This window comes from Canis aureus, chromosome 8 (assembly GCF_053574225.1).
Source record: "Canis aureus isolate CA01 chromosome 8, VMU_Caureus_v.1.0, whole genome shotgun sequence".
NCBI classification, from domain to species: domain Eukaryota; kingdom Metazoa; phylum Chordata; class Mammalia; order Carnivora; family Canidae; genus Canis; species Canis aureus.
Genome location: NC_135618.1, coordinates 36,020,149 through 36,047,195, shown reverse-complemented (window position 1 = coordinate 36,047,195; position 27,047 = coordinate 36,020,149). Strand labels below are relative to the sequence as shown.

Genomic DNA, 27,047 nt, shown 5'->3' with positions numbered 1-27,047 from the left:
GTGTCAATTTTGCCTAAAAAAAGAAAAAAAATGAATAAGAGCATACACTTGCAGGCAATGGGCTGAAAGAATATTCTCCAAGAGGTTTTTTTTTTTAAGACTGTATTAATCCGGGGCGCCCCGGGGGGCCAAGAGGACTAGGCCCCGGCCCCTGCTCAGGTGCTCAGGTCGGGGCTCAGGTCGCGGCCTGAGCCCGGGGCGGCGCCCGGCACTGCGTGGCCGCTCCTCTCCTGCTCCCTCTGATCTGCTCTGGCGCGAGAAGGGGACGGGCGGGGCGGGCCGCGCCTGGGCACCGCGGGCGGAGGGGCGGCGAAGTTTGTCCCTCTGGTGGCGCCGTCCCCGGGGCGCCGGTCGCGTCACGTGGCCCGACGCTCCCGGCCGGGGCTGAGGCGGCGGCGGCGGCGGCGGCATGGAGGCCACCCTGGAGCAGCACCTGGAGGACACGTGAGTCGTGCGGCCCGCGGCCCGTGCCGAGGTCGCGGCGGAGGCACCCGGAAGTCCCGCGCGGCCCGCCCCGCCCCGAGCGGCCGACCCGCTCCTCCCCGCGGGCGGCGGGCGACGGGCGACAGGCGCCCCTCAGGGCTTCCGGCCGCAGCCCCGCGCCCAGCCCGAGCCCGGGGCACAGCGCCCCCGTCCCCCCAGACACGTTGGCTCGGGCGCCAGGCTGACCCCAGGTCACCGCGACGCCCCTGCCCTGGAGGGCGCCTACGCAGACGCACTGCCGCGCCCGTAGAGCGCGAGCCTGGTCTGCAGGGCCCCCGCAGGCGCGGCGCCGAGCACTTAACCCCGTTTCTGACCCGCTGTGCTTCCCTCCCCCGCGGCCCCCGGAAGCAGCATGAAGAACCCCTCCATCGTGGGCGTCCTGTGCACGGACTCGCAAGGACTGAACCTGGGCTGTAAGTCCCCGCCGTGCGCCCCCCGGGGGAGGGCCGGGAGCCTAGCCCCTCTCCCCTCCCCGCGCACCTCCCGCTGGCCTGCCACCCGAGGGGCACCTCTGTCAGAGGGACTCTGTCTCCACACGGGATTAGAAAGGGGAGACCAATAAAAATTAAAAAAAAAAAAAAAGAAAAAAAAGGGATCCCTGGGTGGCGCAGCGGTTTGGCGCCTGCCTTTGGCCCAGGGCGCGATCCTGGAGACCCGGGATCGAATCCCACATCGGGCTCCCGGTGCATGGAGCCTGCTTCTCCCTCTGCCTGTGTCTCTGCCTCTCTCTCTCTCTCTGTAACTATCATAAATAAATAAAAATTTAAAAAAAAAAAAAGAAAGGGGAGACCTTCCCGGGGCGCCTGGGCGGCTCAGGCGGCACCTGCCTTCTGCTCTGAGTGCTGAGCCGGGGCGCAGGTCCTGGGATTGACCCCAGGTCGGTCTCCCTGCTGAGCAGGAACCTGCTCCTCCTCTCTCTGCCCCTCTCCCCTTCTGGTGCTGTCTTTCTGAAAGGAATAAAATCTTTTTTTAAAAAAAGAAAATTGGGGGATCCCTGGGTGGCGCAGCGGTTTGGCGCCTGCCTTTGGCCCAGGGCGTGATCCTGGAGACCTGGGATCGAATCCCACATCGGGCTCCCGGTGCATGGAGCCTGCTTCTCCCTCTGCCTGTGTCTCTGCCTCTCTCTCTCTCTCTCTCTCTCTGTGACTATCATAAATAAATAAAATTTAAAAAAAAAAAAAAGAAAAAAGAAAATTGGGATCCCTGGGTGGCGCAGCGGTTTGGTGCCTGACTTTGGCCCCAGGGCGCGATCCTGGAGTCCCGGGATCGAATCCCACGTCGGGCTCCCGGTGCATGGAGCCTGCTTCTCCCTCTGCCTATGACTCTGCCTCTCTCTCTCTCTGTGACTATCATTAAAAAAAAAGAAAAAAGAAAAAAAAGAAAGAGAAAATTAAAATTTTTCAATTGGTATTTATGAAGGTAGACATGTTTTTGCAGTTCTGGCACTACAAAATTGTTTCTACTAAAATAGAATTTGAATTATTATTTTTTAATTTGAATTATTTTAAATTGGGTCTAGCAGATAGTAACATCAGGTACCATTTGTTAAATGTCTACAGACTACCAGGCTTGGCGCAGTTTATCTCTAATTTTCACAATAACCCAGCGAGATGGGCGGTGCTATTTTGAAATCCAACTACACTTACCAGTAAGAGAGTAGGCAGTAAAAACAGGACCTTCAGAGTTGAACACACTTGGGTTCAGCCCCCTGTTCTTCCTCTTGCTTAATAGTGTGAACTTGAACCAAAAATAGTGTTTCTGAGCCTCAGTTTCTTTACTGGATTGCATCGGTTGATTGGTTGGTTGTATAGATTTACTTTCAAAGGGCACAAACTCTTAGACAATTTAATTTTTTTTAAGATTTTATTTATTTATTCATGAGAGACAGAGGCAGAGACACAGGCAGAGGGAGAAGCAGGCTCCCTGCAGGGAGCCCGATGCAGGACTCATCCCTGGATCCCAGAATCACACCCTGAGCCGAAGGCAGAGGCTCAACCACTGAGCCACCCAAGTGTCCCTTTTAGACAGTTTAAATACAAGTCTAACAGAATTACTCCCTTAAAGTCAGGTAATGCCAAAACACATTCTCACTTCCAGACACCCGTATCTTCCTTGTCTTCTCTCAGTGAAGAAAGGGGGTCTGATACTTTATTCATGTACCTCCTTATCCCTAGTGTGACCTTTAATTTCTTGTGCACACATTAACTTTTGCACATCTGTCTCAGGAATTTCAAACCTAAAGTCATCTTGCATGGCCATGATAATCTCCACTTGATCCAAATGGTCTAAAGCCATTTGATCTTTCATTACGTGGGAATTTACCTAGAGCTTTTTTGGGTCATTGTTGTCATCAAGTTTTAAGATATAAAAAATACGGTCCTTGATTCCCTCTCACGTCAGAGGAGGCTCATCACTATACAGGCAGCCCTCATCCAGGCCCCCATGGCGCAAAGACTGGTGCTAAGCAGCCAGGCCTTGGGCAGTGAAGATGGAGGGCAGTTGGTTGACGCAGGTGGAAAGGATGTGAGCTGCCAAGGCTACTCTGAGCCAGGATCTCTGTACTGGGTTTTTGTTTAATGACAGTAATTATAGAATTTCATTATTAAGCTCTTATTACGTGCCAACCACCATTCTAAGTGCCTTCCCCAAATTGACTCATTTAATCCTCCTAACATCCCTGTGAGGCAGATAAATTGAGGCACAACGACATCTGGGGGGCTCAGTGATTGAGCGCCTGCCTTCGGCCCAGGGTGTGATCCTGGAGTCCTGGGATCGAGTCCCGCATCGGGCTCCCTGCATGGAGCCTGCTTCTCCCTCTGCCTGTGTCTCTGCCTCTCTCTCTCTCTCTCTGTGTCTCTCATGAATAAAAAAATATAAAATCTTAAAAAAAAAAAAAATCCACTGACTGCTATAGTGGCGTGTCTGTTACCTGCCATAGTTCCAGGCAGGTGAGCTTGTGCCACCTCCCTTTTCTTTTTTTAATTTTTTTTTTAATTTATTTATGATAGTCTCACAGAGAGAGAGAGGCAGAGACATAGGCAGAGGGAGAAGCAGGCTCCATGCACAGGGAGCCGGAAGTGGGATTCGATCCTGGGTCTCCAGAATCGCGCCCTGGGCCAAAGGCAGGCGCCAAACCGCTGCACCACCCAGGGATCCCCTTGTGCCACCTTCCTATGTGGAAATAATGGTATCTGGCACCCCAAGATTTAGTTATCTACAGGCTAAAACAAACATGAACAAAAAACAGTTATGTTGATATTTGAAAACAGCCAGCTTACTCTAGTAGAAATAACAGAATATTCTCATATACACTGTCAAGGTGATCTTAGGGCTGAACTCCTCTGAGGTTGAGCTCACTAAAAGGAAATGAGATGTCACATGAGGAATTAGTTTCAAGAGTCTCTTGCCCTTTCTGACTGCTTTTTGTCAAATTCACCTCTGAGTGTCTTGGTTTCAGAAAGGTTCCTGTAAAATGAGTTTATGGCTTTCAGATGGATTTCAATTACAGCTTCCTTATATGCGTGAGGAGGTGTTTAGAGATGGTGATGAGAATGATTGAAAATTGAGTGTCTCCTGATGCTTTATTGATTTAAGAACTGTCTCTGGCTTCCTTACTTATGTAACCAGCTTAGTATCAAGACAAAATCATTTCATTTCGGTACCTAACCTAAAAGACCGTGAACTGAGCCTTCTTTTTGTGAGTAAGTCAATGAGAGGTACTATTATAGCTCTAGACTCCTTTTTGGACAATTAGTGACCTGGTGACATCTCTGTCTTCCAGGCCGTGGGACCCTGTCCGATGAGCATGCTGGGGTGATATCTGTTCTAGCCCAGCAAGCAGCTAAGCTGACCTCAGACCCCACTGATATTCCTGTGGTGTGTCTAGAGTCAGATAATGGGTAAGTAGTTGTTAGCAGATCCTTTCCTTTTTATAAATGGTGAAAGAGGAATACGGAACTATGCAGAGTATGATCACAGCTTTGTAAAAAGAGAAAAAAAGTGTGCATGATATACATGTAGGTAAATGTGTGTATGATATACATGTAGGTAACAACATAGTAGTGGTTGTCTCTGAGCAGTAGGATTATAGATTCGTTTAATTTTTCATATTTTATATTTTTCTCTTTCCCAAATTTTTGTGTTGATATATTGCTTTTGTATATAAAAAAATGATAAATATTTTTTTTTAGTTGTGTCCTAAACCAAACAGCATGTTTAATCTTCAACAGTCTCCCACTTACAACATTTTACTGAATATCTTTCGCTTTGTCTTTCAGGAACATTATGATCCAGAAGCATGACGGCATCACGGTAGCAGTGCACAAAATGGCCTCTTGACGTCTCATCAGTTCTCCAGCAGCCTGTTGTAGAGGCTCCATCCTACCTACGTTGATTATCTTGTAGAACGACTAAAGTTCCAATAGTTAGGCCATTTATTTAGTGTGCATTGGGCACTTTTCTGTTAATTTTAGAGTAAACTGCTTTTGGACACCCAATGGACTGACTTATCAGAACATTAGTAAGAAAGGATCATGTTTTGAAGCAGCATGTCCAGGTCACTTTGTACGTAGAGTTTTCTTATGTTCAATAAATCTGGTCAGAGGAAAGCTTGGATCTTTTCTGGATTCTTTAAATTCTTATCAAATGTTCTTTTTTTTTTTTTTTTTTTTTTCTATTTACTCTTCTTTTTCAGAAGAAGCTTCCCGAACTACACACATCCTCACACAGTGTCCATAGATATTTAAAACAAATTAAGCCTATAATTAACAAGCCCACCCCATAACAACAATATAGCTAATATCACTAAGTACTTGTACCAGGAACTCATTCTCACTGATGACCCTACATGGTATGTACTCTTAGCTGCCCCATTTTGCATTTGTGTAACTAAGGGATTTGCAGAAAAACCTTTTGGATTTAAGACTCCCAACTCAGGGGTGCCTGTCTGACTCAGTCAGTGGAGCTTGTGACTCTTGATCTCAGGGTTGTGTGTTTGAAACTCATGTTGGGTGTAGAGGTTACTTAAAATCTTTAGGGCCTCTGGGTGGCTCAGTCAGTTAAGCATCTGACTTCAGCTCAGGTTATGATCTCAGGGTCCTGGAATGAGCCCTACATCAGGCTTCACGCTCAGCAGGGAGTCTGCTTCCCCTGATCCCCCCCCCCCCCCGTTTGTGCTCTCTCTTTGTCAAATAAATAAAATCTTTTTTTTTTTTTTTTAAGAATCTGTTAAATGAGAAGTCACCATAGGCTTTGACTCCCTTTTAATAAAATTATAAAAATAGGACACCTGGGTGGCTCAGCGGTTGAGTGTCTGCCTGCGGCTCAGGGTGTGATCCCAGGGTCTGGGATCCAGTCCCACATTGGGCTCCCTACATGAAGCCTGCTTCTCCCTCTCGTATTATGTCCTGCTTTTCTCTGTGACTCATGAATAAATAAATAACTTATTTAAAAAAATAAAAAAAGTTTCCTGGGCCTTATCTTGTTAGCAGAATGGAATTTGGGATATGTAAGTCAAATAAATTTGAGCCTAAGGATTAATCTGTTGAGGTAGACCAAACTATTTTTCAAGCAGAAAAATTTCCTCAGTACGTATTTCCAATTCCTTTTTTTTTTTTTTTTTTTTTTTAAGATTGTATTCATTTTTTCATGAGAGACAGAGAGAGGAAGAGACACAGGCAGAGGGAGGAGCAGGCTCCATGCAGGGAGCCGGATGAGGGACTCCATCCCAGGTCTGCAGGATCAGGCCCCAGGCTGAAGGCGGCACTAAACCGCTGAGCCACCAGGGCTGCCCTGTATTTCCAATTCTTAACCCTGAGTGATAAGAACCAATCTTTTAAGTTTTTGCTACATACTAGACACATGCTAAACAATTTACATGCATTTAGCTCATTTAATCTTACAAGCTATTATCCCCATTTCAGAGAGGAATAGGCTCAGCAAAATAAAGTCTAGCACAGGATCAAATAAAAATATAAAAAATTGGCAGAAAGGGAACAAAAGAATGCAGGGCTAGAGATTACTGGATAATCTAGAGCTAGGAACAACTGGGTTCTTTGGAAAGAAGCAGTCAACTCAGGAGAATTACAGAGCAAAAATGGCTGGGTTTGACTTTAGGGATGTTGAATTTCTAACAAGATACGCTGGTGGTCACGCCTCCTAACAGTGTATTAGGGCCTCACTGTAGCAGGCACGGTGCTAAACTTCCCGTTGCTCCTAGAACAAGACCTAAAGTCCATGTGTCTCCCACAGGGAGATCCAGCCCCTGCCCACGCCTTATGCCGCATCCTCGGCCACCCTGCCTACACCTAGCCGCTCGGTCTGCACAGAGCCTGGCCTTTATTGAATGAAATTCATACACGAACATACCTTGTTCTCCGTGACAACCTTCGAGGTCGGGCATGGTGCGCCCACATTCATGGATGGAAGAAGGGCTGCAGAGAGCTGAGGGTTGGAGATGGCTGATTTCCTAGTCCGTTCGGAGCTGCAACTCAAGTAGGATTGTGTGTGATTGTATGCTGCTGGAATAGGATGGTGTGTGTGTGTGTTTGTGTGTGTGTGTGTGTGTACGCGCGTGCACGCACATCCAGGTGGATCTACTGGTTCTGTTTCTTCTATCAGTCCTCACAGAAAACTTGCAAAGTAGTATTAGCTACATTTTACAGGTTTGAAAACAGACTCAAGAGTCTTCATGCTTAAAAAAACCACAAAGTTGGGATGCCTTGGTGGCTCAATGGTTCACGGCGTGATCCCGGGGTCCTCGGATCGAGTCCCACATCCACTCCCTGCAGGGAGCCTGCTTCTCCCTCTGCCTGTGTCTCTGCCTCTCTCTCTCTCTCTCTCTCTGTTTTTCATGAATAAATAAAATCTTAAAATAAATAAATAAAATCTTAGGAAAAAAAAAGAATGGCATAATCCTATAAAGAAAAATTTAAGAGTTTTTTTTTTTTTAAGATTTTATTTATTTATTCATGATAGACACAGAGAGAGAGGCAGAGACACAGGCAGAGGGAGAAGCAGGCTCCATGCATCGGGAGCCTGATGTGGGATTCGATCCTGGGTCTCCAGGATCGTGCCCTGGGCCAAAGGCAGGCGCCAAACCGCTGCGCCACCCAGGGATCCCAAATTTAAGAGTTTGAGCAAAGACTGATTTGAATTGGGCAGCACTGAACCAGAAGTAGGAACACTGTGCCAATAGAAATTTGGGGAGAGGCTTTCATAGAGAAAATGCAGAAGCAAGGAAATTATTGATTGGAGATATATAGCTTAAAGCCCGGTTTGCTGTGTTTGATTGTCCTTAAGTAACAATCTTGTAACCTTCAGGCATTTATGGGCTTAGAGTTGGGTTTGCTTCTGTAGGCTCCCTGAGCATTTGCACCCTCTTCAGTCTAATGGTGTCCTATTGCTTTAGCGAAGAGGTTTGTTCATTTTTTGTATTTGTTACGATACCAGGTGCGTTGATCCAGGTGTTGGGGAACAGAGGACCCACTGAGGACAAAGCACAAGCTGATATCCCACAAATGACACCCCCCCCCAGGTTTCACCCCCCCCCCCCAAGTTTCCCAGGGTGGGATATGTGTGACATTCCTCTGGAAGCTTCCCATTGTGTTAATATTAATGCTTTGCTAGAGGGATGAACAATCTTTAACTTGGCAATGGCAAGACCTCCAGTATCCTGTAGATGCTCCTTAGCATATGAAAATCCTTTTGAAATCTCCCTTTCCTCATCTGTCCCAATTCTGCAAGTATATAATCAGCCACTCCTCACAAACCTGGGGAAGTAGCTCTTCTTGCCCGAGTCCTGTCCCAGGGCTTTAATAAAACCACCATTTTGCACCAAAGACTTCTCAAGCATGCTTTCTTGGTCCTCGGCTCCGGGCCTCACGTATATTCCAAAACTTATCACAGGTACAGCAGGAGATACTTGCTAGGTAGAGACTCCTCCTTGTTCAGCCAACAGGTAATCTAAAGCAATTCTATTATCTAAAACCACTCTGGGAAGGAAGCCTAGGGCCTTCTGTTACACAGCATTGGCAGTACATTTAGCAATAGTTGCCAGAATTACTGAGCATTGTCTCCCTGTGCATTAACACAGAAAAAAAGGAAGTTGAGGAAAGTCAAGAAGAATAAAGGTTTCATACTGAAGATGAATTTTTTGATCCATGATCTCAGGAGAGCTGTCCACCTAAAGATGCTATCTGCTTCTGGAAGGAACCTCCTTAGCCTATTTTAATTGTAGATCTCCAGCTGGTGTGCAATTCCAAGAGACTGAAGGAGCCCTTTCAAATTGGAGATCTGGACCCACGGTTTTGGTCCTTGAAATTTGGCTGCCATCTGGGTGGTAAGATGGACCTGGTGTCCATGGAAGTTCAAAGTCCTTACTTGTTCTTAGTGATTTAAAATCAAAAGGATGGGGAAAAGGTTGGAAATGTCAGTTTGGAGAATTGTAACCAGATCTGTGAGGTAACTAGAATTCAGGATCCAGTCTGGTTTACAAGTAGATAGCAAAACTTCAAAGACTGAACAGCACTACAATCTGACCTCTGTTGGGGAGGAAGAATTTCCTATGTCCTTCAAGGTCCTTCTAGCTGGACTAAAGATCAACTGATGTAAGATTAACAGAAAAATTTAGTGTCATAAATATAGAGAATCTACAGACATAAAATTGTAAAGACCGTGAGACAACCTGATGCTCACGCCCTGAGGGATAGGGCTCTGAGGATACAAAGGAAGAAAGGCCATTAGCAATGTGACAGGTGTTTGGAAAACAAAGGTTATATAGATAAGTTTCTTAGGTAAATAGGAACCTGTTAATCTCTCTCTTCCTGATACAGGCCGGCAGTTGTAGGGGAAGTAAGGAGCCTTTCCTGAATCTTAAGGGTTTTGATTGCTTTTAACTCAAAATAATATCTATGCTCACGTGGCCCATCTTGGGCAGCCTGGGTGGCTCAGCGGTTTAGCGCCGCCTTCAGTCCAGGGCGTGATCCTGGACACCCGGGATCGAGTCCCACGTCGGGCTCCCTGCGTGGAGCCTGCTTCTCCCTCGGCCTGTGTCTCTGCCTCTGTCTCTCATGAATAAATAAATAAAACTTTTATTTTATTTTATTTTTTAAATAAAACTTTTAAAAAATAAATAAAGTGGCCTATCTTGTAGTGGCCTGCCCTTGGCCCCTACATGTTCATGGGTCAACTGTAATCTGTTGCAAGTAAGCCTAGTCTCATTAGACTTGCCCTAATTACTTACACAGGTGCAATAATAATAATGATTGATCATATAGGCTCTTTTTAAATCTGCTTTGCTGGAAGTTATTATGAGAAATCTTAGATTTGACTTTTAAAGTCTCTCCAGTTCAAAGAAAAGAATCCGCCAAGTCAAGGCCTCATCATCACACTTCACCTAGAAAACCTACAGATTTGGGTTAATGTCTCTGTCTTTGAGGTCCCAAATGGTGGGGAGCAGAAGGCTAGCTGAGGACACAGCACAGGCTCACACCCAGCAAACCACACCCTCCCCTCCAAATCCTGGGTGAGATATTTGTGACATAGCTCCAGGAAGCTCCCAACTATCTTAATGCCTTGCTAGAGGGAAAAACAACCTCACTTTGACAATGGCAAGACTTCCAGGATCTTGTAGGTCCTCTTTAGCATATGTAAACCCTTTTATTTTTTTAAGACTTTATTTATTTATTCATGACAGACAAAGAGAGTCAGATACCTAGGCCGAGGGAGAAGCAGGCTCCCTGCAGGGAGCCCAATGTGGGACTTGATCCCAAAACAGGATCATGACCTGAGCCAAAGGCAGACTCTCTACCATAAAACCACCAGGTGCCCCTATGTAAATCCTCCCTTTTCCTCACCTCCTCCAACTCCCAGATATATAATCAGCCACCCCTCACTAGTCCAGGGCAGCGGCTCTTCCTGCCCTTGGGTCCTGTCCCCGGGCTGTAATAAAACCACCATTTTGCACCAAGATGTCTCAAGAATTCTTTCTTGGTCCTCAGCTCCAGACCTCACCCTACCAAACCTCACCTTGATTCCAAAACTACATCACTAAGATAGCCGGACCTTCCTGGGCCTGCCACAAAGTAACCTTCCTCACTCAGGCTGCTAGGAATGCTGTAAAGAAGGTACTAGGCCAGTTTTTCCAAAGGGCTTTAGTGGCTCCATAAAATCAACTTTAGTTCCTTAAAACTGCATGGTCAAATGCATATTTTATGCATATTTTACTTACATGTTTTATGCATATTCTCAAATAATGACATTCCAGTCAAAACTTTGATAACTTAATCAATGTCTTTTTTTTTTTTAAGATTTTATTTATTTATTCATGAGAGACACGCAGAGAGAGGCAGAGACACAGGCAGAAGGAGAAGCAGGCTCCACGCAGGGAGCCCGACGTGGGACTCAATCCCAGGACCCCGGGATCACGTCCTGAGCCAAAGGCAGACGCTCAACCACTAAGCCACCCAGCAGTCCCCATAACCAATGTTTTCGATTATATCCTGTTATAAGGACAGATTGTTACTGAGCTTATGCAAATAACTATATTGTCATGAAATAAGATGATTCAACAAATTTCTGAATTTGGGACGGATCAGATAGGGAGAAAAACTGTTTCAATTCTGTTTACAAAGGTATACTTTACCAAATTGCCTTAAATCATAACTAAAGAGAAAAAGATTTCCTTAAATCTGGAAAACAAAACATTAAGGAACCAGCAATGTTTCAAAGAAACAGTTGTAAAAAAAAATTATAATCATCCTTATAAATTCATTTAATCTCATGTTGTTAATTCGTTTTATTTATTTTGTTTTATTTATTTATTTATTTATTTTGTTTTATTTATTTTTTAAAAAAGATTTTACTTGTTTATTCATGAGAGACACAGAGAGAGAGGCAGAGACCCAGGCAGAGGGAGAAGCAGACTCCATGCAGGGAGCCCGACGGGGGACTCGATCCCAGGACTTAGGATCACGCCCTGAGCAGAAGGCAGACGCTCAATCCCTGAGCCACCCAGGTGTCCCAATTCTTGTTCTGTTTTAATCCAGTTTTTCCATTAGTTTTGGAAATTCTTACCCAGCTCAATGTTATGATCTTCAAGTTACCAGAAACCTATATTCTAGGGACACCTGGGTGGCTCAGCGGTTTAGCCCCCGCCTTCAGCCCAGGGCGTGATCCTGGAGACCTGGGATTGAGTCCCACTTCGGGCTCCCTGCATGCAGCCTGCTTCTCCCTCCTCCTGTGTCTCTGCCTCTCTCTGTGTCTTTCATGAATAAATGAATAAAAATCTTTAAAAAAAAATACATTCTACTCTCCCCCCTCCTTTTCTTTTTTTTTTTTTTAAATTTTTATTTATTTATGATAGTCACAGAGAGAGAGAGAGAGAGGCAGAGACACAGGCAGAGGGAGAAGCAGGCTCCATGCACCGGGAGCCCGATGTGGGATTCGATCCCGGGTCTCCAGGATCGCGCCCTGGGCCAAGGGCAGGCGCCAAACCGCTGCGCCACCCAGGGATCCCCCCCCTCCTTTTCATACACAGTTGTTTCCTTTCACCCATACTAAGTTTTAATTATACATTAATTAACTCAGAATCCTTAACTCAGAATCCTTAATTTCTTTTCTTTCTTTCTTTCTTTCTTTCTTTCTTTCTTTCTTTCTTTCTTTCTTTCTTTCTTTCTTTTTCTTTCTTTCTCTTTCTTTCTTCTTTCTTTCTTTCTTTTTTTTTTTTAAGAATCCTTAATTTCTTATGAAAATAGAGAAGTAAGCAATTGTGGACTGCTAAACATTCCATGGACTGGAGAATTTATAAATACGTTTGATAATTTCTAGTAGTGTAGCCTTCCTCATAAATTTTTCAATGTCACATAAAACATACCAATAGACTCACATCTTCAGTTCCTCTGCATAAGGAGCCAAAAGTAAATAAATTTATGTTCAATAATTAATATTCTAGTATTTTATCTTACTTGATAATGTAGATATTCAGTGAATACCATCATTTAACCTAACCTCGTATAACTTTCTCCTACTTTCCAAGCAGGGCCCCCCACCGGCAACTCCCATTTCTCTTTTGTCTTTTCTGTTAAGAATTACCTCCCTGAAGTCTGCACTTCAAGGAAATGGCTCTGGGTACCTGGGGAACCGAAGTAGAACATTTACATCTCAAAGGCACAGGGAAAAGATATAAATTCCAGGAAAAGGGACTTTTATTCCCCAAATCCAGTTGTTGTTGTTGTTGTTTTTTCAGTATCTACAAGCTTTTTGAGAGGAACAAGAGAGGTTTGGGGGTGGTAAAATGGATGGCAGACTTTGAACTGTTTCTAGAGCCACATTTTTGTTCTTGTAAAGATGAGATTTGTCAAGACAGTACAGTTGCTTTTGATTCCTCAGAGAACTGGGTTGCACCCTGAACGTCATCGAGAGGCCAGCTGACCCTCCCATCCACTTACATGATCTTCAATTTGCTGCTTTACTTATTATTTATCAGGGGGATTTCAACTAAGATGGAAATTAAAAGATTCTCATATTCTAGGGTTAAAGCTATGTGCCTTTATGATTTAGTAAATCTTCTCACAGTAGCTTGGGAATATTTTTTTTTTCCCTTCTGGGTACATACTTTCACTTTAGTTTAGGGAAAACAGCCTTTTTATTTGTTTATTTTTAATTTTTTAAAAAGCTTTTTTTTTATTTGAGAGAGCTAGAGCACAAGAGAGACAGAGCCAGCGTGAAGTGGGGGACAGGGGGAGAGGGGGCCTGACAGAGGGCTCAGTCCCAGGACCCTGCGATCATGACCTGAGCTTAATAACCGACTGAGCCTCCCAGGCACCCCAGGAAAAGGGCCTTTTAAAAAGTTCCTCACAGGTTCTGAATATCAGCTTCCAATCTGGCCAACTTCTGACCACAAAGCTCACTAAAAACCTTTCAAATATTTTATTAACACTTTTTAGCTAGAAAAACAGTAAATACTTTTCTTTTTCTTTTAAACCAAAGGTATCCGTATCAGGTGAATTCAAAACCCAAACTAACAAACCTCTTCTGACTTAACTATGGACAGAAGAGGTGCCCCCAAAAAAGGTGCAAGAGATATTGCCCCCCAAGACCCAGACTTATTCCCAAAAGGAATTGTACAGAAGACTTCTGGGAATCCCTCTGACAGCCAGCCATGGCCAGTAGGACACTAGTGCGTTCAGGGTGCAGCCCTATTGGTGCCCCGCCATGGTTTTAAGGCCTCCAGCCCTGCAGTTGAGCTCCCTGCTCTTCCAAGGGTCCCAAGGGGCAGAAGAGCCAAACAAGCTCTCAGGACAGAGATGAGACAAAGTGGGGAAAGGTAGCTGTCTCCAGGAAAAGACTGCCAACCACTGCTGTCCAAGTAGAAATTCATGAGCCACAATTCAAAGATGTAAGTCTTACACAAATGTTTTTCTCGGGCAGCCAGGGGTGGGGGTGGGGGCTCAGCGGTTAGCGCTGCCTTCATCCCAGGGTGTGACCCTGGAGACCCGGGATTGAGTCTCGCGTCGGGCTCCCTGCGTGTAGCCTGCTTATCCCTCTGCCTGCGTCTCTGCCTGCCCTTCTCTCTCTCTCTCTCTCTCTCTCTCATGAATGAATAAATAAATAAATAAAATTTAAAAAAAATGTTTTTCTCCTGTCAGTCTGACCTCGGAAAGAAGGGACACCATGAACCTTACCTTCCTCTCGATCAGGCACCACAGACAGAGGTCCAGGACAGCTCACTTTGGTAGGAATTCTCACCCTCTGCTGGCTTCTAGCAGTTTTTCCAGGATCCCCTCTGCAGGCTCTGGAGTGAGTGGGGTGTCCCAGGAGGTCTCATTCTGGTCACCAGAAATCGTAGAGGAGGAAAAATTGTATTCCACCTACCTTTTATAGTGAGTGCTTGGCTAAGACTCTTTTATCTCTAGGGAACCACATAAGTGGATGCATTCACCTAAATTAAAAGTTCTCCACTGTGGCCACCATCATCCAAGGTTGATCACCTTTGGTAAGGCCAAGCTGCCTGTTCAGCTTTTTTTTTTTTTTTTTTAATTTTTATTTATTTATGATAGTCACAGAGAGAGAGAGAGAGGCGGAGACACTCTAAACCGCTGCGCCACCCAGGGTTCCCCCTGTTCAGCTTTAACACCATATTTTATTTACCTGAGGCCTCACACTGGACCCCAGCCCAGTTTAAGTTGGACCTTGTCTGTCCCCAGAGCCAGGCCAGTTTTTAAGTCGAACCCAGTCCCTAAAAAGAAATGCTTGAATAAAGGCTGACAGTTTGGAATCTGAAGGCAGTGGAGCTAGGATCCAAGAGGGCCTTGCCCTTGACCTGAAGAGGCAGCAAGAAAGCCTCAAGCTCTGGGCTTGTGGGGTACCTGCACCCCTTGCTCCTTGTTCCTGGGGTGCACAGGTGTTTCCTTTTGTTCCCTCTTCTGATACTAGAACTGTTTTTTTTTTTTGATACCAGAACTGTTAAAAGGTAAACTGAGGCATATTAAGTAAATATGGTTAAGAGTTTATTTCAGCAAAAATCAGTTCAAATCAGGCATTGTTAAATCAGAAGTATTTAGTAGCACTCTATCAACAGGAGCTCAGGGACAGGCTTTTATATAGAAAAGGTGGATGCAAAGCAAGGAAGTTGTGAGTGGTTTTTTTTTTTAAGATTTTATTTATTTATTCATGACAGACACACACAGAGAGAAGCAGAGACACAGGCAGAGGGAGAAGCAGGCTCCACCACAGGGAGCCCAACGTGGGACTCGATCCCGGGTCTCCAGGGTCACGCCCCGGGCTGAAGGTGGCGCCAAACCACTGAGCCACCCAGCGATCCCCTGTCCTTCCCATTTTAATTTGGTAACTTCGAGGCATTTACAGGCTTAGATTTTGGTTTGCCTACATGAACCACCTCGGCATTAGAGCCCCGGCTGTGTAATGGCTTCCTTGTGTGATTAATTTAACACTAGTTACCAAAAAGGATTTTCTACTTGGTTTACTCTGATACTTGCTTCTGAGCCTAGGGTGAAATTCTACTTTCTGAGTCTAGATGGGTGGAGGGAGGGCCTGGAATGATGTCAAATCGCATTTTCCTCCTCCCCTCGGGAAGTAAAGTCCACTGGCAGGAGTGACTGCGTTGGCTCCAGCCTCACAGACTTAGAATGCTCACGTGTTCACAGCGGAAAGAAAGGCCTTTAAAAAAGAGTAACTTTGTAGGAAATTGTATATTTTTCTTCCCAGATTGCCTCATCGGTGGATTCCTTTGCTGAATACCACATCAAAGGTAAAATAAAAACTTTTAGCCTCTGCTTAGTAAAGGGAATTCCTAAACCCGAAGCTCCTCCTCTCTTCCTTATTTCTCTTAAGTCAGGAGCTCACGCAGAGTATCGGAGGATGATGGACAACTTTCCCTAGGATGTGGCTTGCAGACCTAGGGGGAGGACATGGAGGACAGTGCTCGGAGCAGCCACGCCACAGTGGGGTCAGGCTTTGTAATCTCCTTTGCAATTCCTGCCTGAAATTAAACGAGTGGTCCTCTTTCAGATGCCATTCAGATCTCTGTGGTAGCTTTGATGTCCCTCAAATCATGGCCTTTCACTTGTTTTTTCTCATCTGTCTGGTTCTGTCTGGATGGTGATTATGGAATAAACAGAGATAGGGAGACATTGTAGTCAGGCAGATTTTACTTGTAACTAAGGACATGCCTCAAGATAACTGTCAAAGTCATCTGGATTGCCAGGTGAAGCTAGGCAGCAGGCCTCCAGAAAACCCCCAAAGATGCCCTGCTTGCATTTTTGAGGTTGAGATCAGAGTCTGTAAACAATTTAGAAATCAGGAAATCATCTATTTTTAAAGGGGTAAGCCTAAAAATATTACACATGGTTTTATATCACAAAGTTTAAAGGTTTACATCAGTTTCTTGTCAACTGAATCATCTGTCTTGGTCTTGTCACAGGGACCAACCATCATGGTGCAGAGGGCAAGGAAGGCCCGACCTTACACTAAAGCCCTGGATGGAGGTTGGGGATGGATGATTGTATTTCATTTCTTCCTGGTAAGAATTTCCTTTCCCCTTTCCTACTGCCCACAAGAGGGTTCCTCTGGAGAAGGGCTCAGAGCAAAGCCAGAACTGCTGAGAGCTGCCAAAGTCCGTGGCCTACACTGAACTTCAGAGAAGGTTGAAAACGTCCTCCTTGAGCGAAAGCCAGTTCCCCTCTGGTCCCCTCCTTGCTACCACTCCGACACCTAGAGGATGCTCTGCCTCCAGCAGCGTCTCTACCCTGGCTGCATGGCAGTTAGGATGTGCAGGTGCTGAACGTTGCTGTTGGGTGGGTTCCCAGCTCCGCCCGTATACACACTGCGGCAACCTCCCTCTCTCCTGGGGGATGGAGATGTTTGCAGAGGGAGAAGCAGGCTCCCTGCAGGGAGATGGATGTGGGACTCGATCCCCAAACCCGGGATCATGCCCTGAGCTGAAGGCAGACGGTCAACCGCTGAGCCACCCAGGCATCCCGGGCACACCATTTTCTAATTAATTTATTTCCCTCCTCCTCCTCCTCCAGAGGCTCTTAAGGTTGTTGTGAGATAGTAGTGATCTGAGTTGTTATCATGGCCATTCTAGAATATTGTTGAGTCCCATTCCAGCTATGCCCCAAACAAGACTGTAACAGTGGCACCAGCTCCACATTCTGTGTGTTTCCAAATAAGCTAACTTTGAGATGTACCCACAAAGATACCCTATCTCTCCTGTCCTCCTCCTCCCCTGCTCTGCCTTACAGTAAGAACCTCACAAAGACGGGACTGTGGGTCACGGTGACTACTAATTAACGATCCTGCAGTCCACAATGTGATCACTAAGAGCTCCGCAAATAGGATGATGGGAAATCATGCCTCGCCCTAGTGACAGAGGAGGAGAAAGCAGGGTCACAGGTCCTCAGGCAGGATTTATGTAATACAAATCTCCTAACCAGAGGACTATTTGTTAAACATTAGCTTCATTACCAAAGAATGTAGACTTTTCTTTTCTCCGAGAAGTGTCACTAATAAGGAAACTAAGGATGCCCTGTCTGAGAGCCTTCCCAGGGGCTCCCACCTCCCCAAATCACAGGCTTTGCAGAACCAGCACTACTGGTGAGGATCTCCAGATCTCCCACCTTTCTTCCCAATAACGAGTCTTACTTTTCCTAATTATCCTCTAGGGATAGAAGTTATTTGACCAGTGTAGTTGGTGATAAGAAAGACTACCTAATAATCAGATTTAAAAAAAAAAAAAAGATTTTATTTATTTATTCATGAGAGACCCAAAAAGAGAGGCAGAGACACAGGCAGAGGGAGAAGCAGGCTCCATGCAGGGAGCCCGACGTGGGACTCGATCCCAGAACCCCAGCATCATGCCCAGGTGTCTCCTAATAACCAGACCATTAAGCAGTAACAATGAGGATGGAGAAAACAGGTCAGTGCAATATGGAGGAGACAGGCCTATAAGATTTGGACAGTTAACAGAGTATACCAGGGAGAAAGGGAATCAAGGAGTCCTGCGTTGTTGGCTTGAGTAACTTAGAAGATGATGCATCATTCACTGAGTTAGAGGACACATGAAGAAGGGAAGAATATTTGAAAATGCTTGGATGGTTTAATCCTGGGCAGGGTCTGTGGGACCTGTAATGTCACCAATAATGTGTTCAGCAGCTCACGTGCAGGTGGAGCACGGAATCTGCATACTGAAATCTGAATCATCAGCATACATCGGTCAGCTTGAACCAACAGGCAGGATGGGTAAAATCATCAGGGATGGGGAGAAGAGCAACTCAGCAGAAGCCTGGGGAAAACTGATGTTGTGATGTTCGGGGTTGGTGGAGAGTAGCCCACGGAGGAAACTAAGACGCAATGGGAGAAGCTACGATGCACCACCAGAGAAGCAAAGGCAGAAATATCCAGGAGCTAAGACGAATAGATGCTGCCTTGAGGTTGGATGCCACAGAACTGATGACGGCTTTGTTAGTTCAGCAACAAGGAAGCCTCTGGTAGCCTCCCTGTCAGTGGTGGGAGGTGAGGAAGCAGAGATAACCTAAGATTGCTCTCTAGTTTGTGTAGTCCAGGAAGGAAGAGCTGGGGTGATAACAGAAAGGGACCCAGAGTAGAAGGAAGTTGTTAAACAATAATTACCCAATCCTTTCTGACAAAGCCTGATGCTCTCTATTCAAAAGGGGCCACTGTGGCTGATCCAGCCCCCCTTTCTCAAGATAATATTGTCATGAGAGTTGATCTGAGAGAGCTCTGTGTGTGTGTGTGGGGGGGGGCGGGGGGGATTGCTCTTGAAGATACAATTAAAATGAGGGGGCTGAGTCAGCCATGGGAGAACTTCTAGGGGCTTTTATTTTGGGGTGAGTTTACAATGATTTACAATGTCTGAGGTGGACTCCGGAACAGGACTCAAACCCACCTACCTTGGTCGAAAGCCAGGATGAAGTAATGAAGTCCTAGAATATAGACTTACCTAGTCTACTTGGATAACTAAGGGAAAATCCAGATCTTGGGGAAAAAAATTTTGATATCTGAGCCAAGATACAAACAAAGTTGGAAAGTTACAAGTTGAGGGAGGCAGAGCTGATGCAAAGGCTGTGTCCTTGGCTTTCTTGACACACAGTGGAAGACACAGACCCACTCATCAAAGGCAAGTCCTATCCACTGACTGTTGCTACACCCACCCACCAAGGACAGACCAGAGAGGAAACTGAACTGGGGGGAATAGAACCTAGCCAAATTCAGGTGGCTAAGAAAGGTCAGCAATCATCTAGACACCAGCCCAGAACCCATGTCCACAGAAAAAGAGGAAGGGTATTTTACAGAATGATGCTTCACTGTGGCGTCCCTAGCTCAGGAAAGGATGCAATAGCCACTGTGCATTCTGAACTGAGAAAAACAAGTGGGGGCCGCCTGAGGTTTGCTATGCTCTCTAGCCTCATTTCCAGATAGAAGCAACTTTGAGAAATATGAGGATTACACATTGCCTGAACAAGGGCCTGATAAAATGTCTTTTTCACTCGTGAATGTATATTGGCCAGGTGTCCATGGCATTGTTCACTCTGAATAAGGACAATTTTGTTGCTACTATCAAATAAAAATGGGGAAAACATTAAAGGATCCTCTTCTCACCATACCCAACTTTATCATAGTTAACAGCTTGAGTATCATCAAGTGCTATAACTTACCTGAATTTCTCTCAATCTTCAGTTCTATGAGCGTAACATTTTATCTTCACTTTACAAAAAAGAAAGCTTGATTTCTGTGAAGTAGTTTGCCCAAGATCACACCCCTTATAGGAAGTGGAGTCCAGATTCAGGCCAAGGCAGCTGACTGCAGAACACTACTTGGAACTATGATGTTATGAATATGCTGGTGGGAACTTAAATCTGTACCTGTCTATGGAACAGGTACAGAGTGAGATGAGTGAATGACAGCGGGTAATGCATACTAGGCAGAGAAAATGGAATTAGTGAAAAGGAAGCCCAGGGTCTATGGCTCATAAGTGATGCAAAGCCATGCTGGAAGCAGAGAAAGTCTGCCTTGGAAAGCTAAGGCCACTGAAAAAAAGAAAGGGAGGGGGGGACGCCTGGGTAGCTCAGTGGTTGAGCATCTGCCTTTGGCTCAGGGTGTGATCCCAGAGTCCCGGGATCGAGTTCCGGGATCGAGTCCCACATCGGGCTCCCTGCCTGGAGCCTGCTTCTCCCTCTGCCTGTGTCTCTGCCTCTCTCTCTCTCTGTCTCTCATGAATAAATAAAATCTTTAAAAAAAAAAAAAAGAAAGGGGAAGTTTGGAAGTCCCTGGAGTACACGTGGCTCCTGTGCTGAGTGCCTCAAACCCTGGCTGGGTGGCTTCCTGTCCAGTTTCCCCCTCCTGACCTCTGCTCTTCACTGCCCTCAGGATAAGTAGAATTCTAAGAAACAAATGTTAATAGGCAACAGAAAGAAAACTTGACCTCAAAAGGGATATTCCTCCTCCTGGAAGGGAGAAGGCGGTGCTGGCCAGGGGGATTAGTTGAGACAAAAGAAAAGGAAGGGGTGCATGACCCACCATAAGGTGAACCTCCAACCTGTTTACTTTTGCTGTTCTGGCATAAAATAGTAGTGCTCCTTTCCACTCTCTAAGATTGTATTTATATATTCCTGAGAGAGACAGAGAGAGAGGCAGAGACACAGGCAGAGGGACAAGCAGGCTCCATGCAGGGAGCCCGACGCGGGACTCCATTCTGGACCCAGAATCCCGCCTTGAGCCGAAGGCAGACGCTCAACTGCTGTAAGCACCCCTTGTGAGTTTCCATTTGGATGAGACATTATATGGCCATCCTATTTATATATCAAGTGAAGAAGGGTACTCAGTTCAAGAGCAAAGTTAAAGCAAAGCCAATCTGAGAACTGATGGGAACAATTCATCTTTTGGACCAACATGCTTCTCTCACAAAGGTTAAATGGAATTAGCTGTCCTTAATGGACGGGATTCTGACAATATAGTTGTTGGTCTGGAGTTAGTCTATCTGGGTTCAAACTCACCCCCATCTTGAGCGAATTTTAATCTCCCTAAACCACAATTTGCAAAAAATAAAAAAAATAAAAAGACTGACTCCATAGCTTTGTAATGAGATGCTTTTGTGTAAAGTACTCAAGAGCTCCAAGGGCATGGCCACCTCACAAAATACAAAATGTATAATGTGAAACCAACAAACAAACTGGTTAATTCTGATGACCGGGGGTGCCTGGGTGGCTCAGTTTATTAAGCATCTGCCTTGGGCTTAGGTCTTGATCCTGGGGTCCTAGGACTGAGCCCAGCATCAGGCTCCCTGATCAGCAGGGAGTCTCTGCTCCTTCCTCTCTCTCTGCCTTTTCCCCCTGCTCTTGTGCTGTCTCTTTCCCACAAATAAAGTCTTAAAAAAAAATACTGGCGACCTGGGGCTGGTGGCAGGGTGGTGGAGAGGCGCAGAGGGAGGCAATCTAAGCGCAAGCTGCTGTAACCTCTGTAATGGCTCGCCTCACCACCTGACTTGGACTCTTTGGTCTGCTTTGATTTAGGTAAATGTGTTTGTGATGGGGATGACCAAGACATTTGCAATTTTCTTTGTGGTTTTCCAAGAAGAATTTGAAAGCACCTCAGAGCAAACTGGTTGGATTGGATCCATCATGTCATCCCTTCGTTTTTCTGCAGGTATAAAGCTGGCATTAAGCTTGCTGTCCAAGGAAAAGCACCACAAAGGGCAATCCTGAGAAGATTCATCTGTCAGTCATTTAAGACTGAAGTGTTGCTAAAACTCAGATTCATTAATAGATAAAGCTAAGAAAAGTTAGACTTGCAGTGTTTAGACTTTACTTGACAAAATCAGAATAGGGTTCAATGCTTAAGAATCCAACTATTTAAGTCCATGATTCAATTTTTCATGCCTTGTTTCTTTTCACAGTGCCTGAATACAGGTTCAGTGAGCCAGTCTATCTCGGAAATCAGACCATGAAGTTCTTCAGCCATCATCTAAGCATATTCAAAACAACATATAGAACCAATTCCTCTTCCTTTGCTTTTATTTGGGGCTAAAACGTGGTAGAGTAATGATTCAACCTTGTTCTACTACTCATAGGTCACTAGGTGCAATCTCATTTGTAGATTTTTTTTGTAGTTTTTTTTTTTTTAAGGTTTTACTTAAGTAATCACAACACCCAACATGAGGCTCAAACTCACGACCCTGAGATCAAGAGTCCCATGCTCTTCCAAACTGAGTCAGCTAGGTGCCCCTCATTTTGTGGTCTTATAATGCATTTTCAAATCTGCTTATTTATAATCCTCTTTAAAACAGCTCTTTTTCCAAAAAACAAAGTAGTGTGGGACTGGGAATATTATGAAACCTAACACAGACACCTTTCTAAAGGATATACAACTCCGAACACAAGTCCTCTTGTTTTCCTTCAGTTGCTCATTTAAATTGCACATCAAACGCTAAGAAATGCCAGAGCATGTTTAACTTAGTACTTGCCTCTCCCTTTTTCCGAGGTCCCCTGGTTGCCATTATGTGTGACATAACTGGAGAGAAAATTGCCTCCATTCTTGGGGCTTTCCTTGTTACTGGTGGATATCTGATCAGCAGCTGGGCTACTAACATCCCCTTTCTTTGTGTGACTATGGGACTTTTACCTGGTGAGTCCACTATAAAAATAAGACTGTAGAAAATGGAACTAGGAACCTTCTTTTTTACTGTCTCATCCATGGGCCCAAAAGGCCTACTTAAATTATCTCAGGTCCAGGAGAATATCTCATCTGATACCAAGCCACTCTGCGTGATTCCAAGCTATTGTTTTTCTCTTTAGGTTTGGGTTCTGCTTTCCTGTACTACACAGCTGCTATGGTGACTATCAAATACTTCAAAAAACGATTAGCTCTTTCTGCAGCTATTGCCCGTTCTGGGATGGGACTGACATTTCTGTTAGCACCTTTTACAAAAGTCCTGATAGATGTGTATGACTGGACAGGTAAGTCATTCTGTGTCTGAACTACCTATTCCACAAGATAATGTTCAGCTCTTTCCTTCCCTCTGATGAATGGAAGTGAATTTTTGAGCCAGGGAAGAAATAAGCATGATTTCTAAAGTAAACATGTTCCTCCCCTTCCTTGGAGAACACACAGCAGAAGACACGCTGAACTACTTGCAGGTTTTGCCACAGCCCACACAAGCAAATCCGAGTTCCTAAGATTCATGTTTGAAAGTATGGAGGGCAAAACCCCTTGCAGGGAAAGTGATACCCCTGGGGATGCAAGGATTCCCTTCTCCTCCTTTCACCAGTAAGGCACTCTCTTTTCAAATAGTCCCGTAAGAAAAAAGTCCACGTTAAAAAAATACCTCCATCTGACTCACTAAAATAGACCAAGAAAAAGAAGTGGGTAAAAGAACATTATGGTCTTTAATCTTTTATATACGGTCATCTATAAATTTTTCACAAATGAATACCATTCACTCTACAATTTGCTTTTTGCCTGAGCTAAAACATTCAGATTAAAATCTTAAGTTACTGGAAAAATATATGCATATGTACTTCTACATATATAAGAATATATACAAGCCTATTTCTACCTACAGAGCGTTTTTGTTTTTCCTTTCCCAAATGAAAAACTACCTACCAGTAGTCTAACAGTAAACAGAACTAGCTGGCAAATCCCTAAGACACAACAGCAGAACCTATAGCCAATTCCATCTTCAGACTACGCTGAAATGAAGCAATGACTCAGCCTCCAAAGCAAGATTGGCAACTGTCTTTCAAGGAAATTAAAAACGGCATGAGATGAAAGGCTGGCCTCTCTTCTAAGGCAGGTTCCGAAATGACTCTTAACATCTAATTCTGTATATTGTCCCTAAATTTCTATCACACTTTAGGGTATCTTAAATCCCTATTTAAAACACACTGTAGGGATCCCTGGGTGGTGCTGGGATCCCTGGGTGGCGCAGCGGTTTAGCGCCTGCCTTTGGCCCAGGGCGCGATCCTGGAGACCCGGTATCGAATCCCACGTTGGGCTCCCGGTGCATGGAGCCTGCTTCTCCCTCTGCCTATGTCTCTGCCTCTCTCTCTCTCTCTCTGTGACTATCATAAGTAAATAAAAAAATTAAAAAAAAAAAAATAAAACACACTGTAAAAAAAAAACCAAACCAAAACACTGTGATTTTCTAACATTTCAAATATCCACCCCTTATACTCCACTCCTCTACCCCCCGCCCCCCCCCCCAAAAAAAACCTTCTTTTTTTCCTCTTGCACAAATAACACTCCCTCCTTCCAGGCCATCTCCTGGTTGCAGCTTTCTGGTTTTCTATTTTCAAAAGACGCCTTGTCTTCACAAAGATATAGTGGTGTGTAGGGCTAAAAATGAAGTCAACAGATTTAGATACTTAGTTAAATTTAGGGGACAAAGTAGGGTTTTCAGGAATTACTGCACTATGACTGAATATATTTAGTGGTGGAGCCCCTTCTGTGCCTAAGAACACAGAGTACTGTGAGAGGGGTAGGTGGGTATGTATGGATGTATGTATTTATTTATTTATGAGACAGAGAGGCAGAGACACAGGCAGAGAGAGAAGCAGGCTCCATGCAGGGAGCCCGATGTGGGACTCGATCCCCGATCCCGGAACTCCAGGATCATGCCCCGGGCCAAAGGGAGGCACTAAACTGCTGAGCCACCAAGGGATCCCCGGAGAGGGGTAATTTTTAACCTAACTTCTCACTTTCTCTCCCCCATTTAGGTGCCCTTACATTACTTGGAGGGATCACATTGAATTTGGTGCCTTCTAGTATGCTCCTAAGACCCATTCATATCAAAAGCGAGAACAATTCTGATATTAAAAATAAAGGCAGCAGCTTGTCTCCAAGTAGTCTGGGGGCAGTGTGCACAACAGAAACGTCATCCTGCGATGAAACACAAGAGGCCACCATCAGGGACAGTGCTCTGCAGAAGGCTGGACAACCTGGTACAAGTTTAAGAGTCTCACAAAATAAAAACAAAGAGCTCAACCATGAGCCTAATGGGGACAGTTATGAGAAAGAGGCTATTTCATGGAGCTGTAAACAAAAAGTCTTTGACATGTACCTTTTAAAAAACCCTTTCTTCTACATATTTACCTGGTCTTTCCTCCTCAGTCAGTTGGCATATTTCATCCCTACTTTTCACCTGGTGGCCAGAGCCAGAACACTGGGGATTGACACCATGGATGCCTCCTACCTCATTTCTGTAGCCGGTAAGCAAGCATACTTTGATCTCAAACTCAAAAGGAAAAATGAACTTAACTTTACAAAGATTTATTTCATTTTATAAAAAACTAAAGAAAAACAGTTTTTTAGAAAGGAATTATGGGAGGGCCAGGAAAGAAGAAGTCAGGCTGGTGGGAGCACCAGGCATGTCCTCCACAGATCTGTCACTGCACCATGCACACAGGTACTCTATATCGGACAGTGGCCCCCTAAGCAAGTCTTGTTTATTTTCATGTCAGTGTCTGTCTGACAAAGTATACATTAAGTATTTGCTGGATAAATATTTGATTTTAAAAAACTGGCAACAGACACTCCAGGAAGCAGGAAAATCAGATAGCTTAATAAGGCAGAGGTTGAAAGGACTGGTTCTAGAGCTAGACTTCCTGGGTTCAGGTTTTGCTCTGTATTTCCTAGCTGTATTAACGTGGGCAAGTTAGTCACGTTCTCTGTGCCTCAATTTCCTCATCTGTATTATAGGGATAATAGTACCTATCCTCATAAGATTATCAGGATTGAATGAGCAATGCAGGAAGAGTTTAGAATAGTACCTGGCCCATCATAAGCTTTCAATAATGTTCTATAAGTATGTGTAGCTAAGAATTTTCCCCCTTGCACTCATAGTAAGACAGATAAGTACACCTGTTAAGGCCATTCATTGATGACTGGGCTGATGACTGGGCAAATTACAATGTTATGAAAATCATTTTAGTGGAGTATAAAAATGTAAGGAAGTAAAATGCTTAGTTTTTTTTTTAAAGGAAGTGGGTTTCTCTCAATACACACAATAGGAATGTTAAAAAAATGAAAAGGGATGACATGGAAATGAACTGTTCTAAACATCTGGAAATTCTAAGTAGCCTGATATTAACTTTTCTTTCCCGAATTTCTTCAAGATTGCTTACTCAGTCCTCACAAAACTGACTATACCCCATTCCTGCAACTGCAAAGATACCCCACACTTCAGCCAACTGAGCCTTGTGTAAACAAGAAAATGATACATAGCTAAACTGCTTTTTTCACTAAAATGTCTGGTAGTCATCAATTTAGATCAGATTAGGTGGTGCAACAGGACCACAGAACATAAAGAACATATGAATGTAACAAAGTTTCCATACATATCCTAGGAAATAACCAAAAATAGAAGTAGACTAGTATGCATTTTCTGTCCCCCCCTCCACCGCCCAACTTTTTTTTTGTGGAGCAATTTAGGAAGAATTTAAAGTACAAAGCAACTGTAGCACATGCTACTCCTGGTAAAATGTTTCATTATTTAAATGCTACATTAGTTCATAATCAATAAAAAATAAGAATGTTCTGTTACCATGAAACTGAGATATGTGATTCTTAAATTTTGTTTACACCCTAGCTCCACTGTTCAAAATGATCATGCATTTCCAGATTTCCAAAAAAGCAAAATAAAACAAACAACATATTTTCTGCCTATTTCCAAGTTAAGCATCATACCCTTAAAAGGAGCACTTAATTACCAAAACCTTATGTACAATCATAAGAACGAGTCCCAATCTATTTTTCTTCAGCATAAGGCTTTATTATTTATAATGTCCAGTTTTCCACCATAGTCAGCAACACTGACTACAAGATCTACCAGTCTTTCAGAACTCTCCCTCACCTGAGGGAGGCGGGAGGCTTCTTCTTCTTCTTCTTCTTTTTTTTTTTAAGATTTTTTATTTATTTATTCATAGAGACAGAGACAGAGAGAGAGAGAGAGAGAGAGAGAGAGAGGCAGAGACACAGGCAGGGGGAGAAGCAGGCTCCATGCAGAGAGCCTAACATGGAACTGGATCCAG

General features: G+C 44.5%; 2 protein-coding genes across 6 annotated transcripts in view; both read left to right on the top strand.

The window, feature by feature from the left end:
- Nucleotides 1-296: 296 nt before the first annotated feature.
- LAMTOR5 (late endosomal/lysosomal adaptor, MAPK and MTOR activator 5) lies at nt 297-5,090 on the top strand. Of its 2 annotated transcripts, none has more exons than XM_077905819.1 (4): nt 297-444; nt 835-896; nt 4,265-4,382; nt 4,761-5,090. In XM_077905819.1, the coding sequence occupies exons 1-4, from the start codon at nt 410-412 to the stop codon at nt 4,819-4,821; spliced, it is 276 nt and encodes a 91-aa protein (XP_077761945.1). In that variant the 5' UTR covers nt 297-409; the 3' UTR covers nt 4,822-5,090. The 2 variants fall into 2 exon arrangements, with proteins under 2 accessions (XP_077761945.1, XP_077761944.1); XM_077905818.1 differs by having other exon boundaries at nt 364-444; nt 832-896.
- Nucleotides 5,091-15,554: 10,464 nt separating this feature from the next.
- SLC16A4 (solute carrier family 16 member 4) overlaps nt 15,555-27,047 on the top strand; it is a 29,349-nt gene continuing 17,856 nt past the window's right edge. For 2 of the 4 annotated variants that reach the window (XM_077905817.1, XM_077905816.1), the window contains exons 1-6: nt 15,560-15,751; nt 16,424-16,522; nt 21,534-21,666; nt 22,501-22,644; nt 22,815-22,976; nt 24,735-25,226. In XM_077905817.1, coding sequence (XP_077761943.1) covers nt 16,436-16,522; nt 21,534-21,666; nt 22,501-22,644; nt 22,815-22,976; nt 24,735-25,226 — 1,018 coding nt within the window. In that variant the 5' untranslated portion in view covers nt 15,560-15,751; nt 16,424-16,435. Of the gene's footprint in view, nt 15,752-16,423; nt 16,523-21,533; nt 21,667-22,500; nt 22,645-22,814; nt 22,977-24,734; nt 25,227-27,047 lie in introns of all 4 variants that reach the window. The other 2 variants (XM_077905814.1, XM_077905815.1) reach the window with 2 other exon arrangements.

What these genes read in the sequence shown, in the direction of transcription:
- LAMTOR5 (XM_077905818.1), top strand. Translation starts at nt 410, where the DNA reads ATGGAGGCCACCCTGGAGCAGCACCTGGAGGACAC. An exon ending in GAGCAGCACCTGGAGGACAC is followed by an intron (nt 445 to 831) that starts GTGAGTCGTGCG and finishes GGCCCCCGGAAG; the next exon opens with CAGCATGAAGAACCCCTCCA. An exon ending in GCAAGGACTGAACCTGGGCT is followed by an intron (nt 897 to 4,264) that starts GTAAGTCCCCGC and finishes TCTGTCTTCCAG; the next exon opens with GCCGTGGGACCCTGTCCGAT.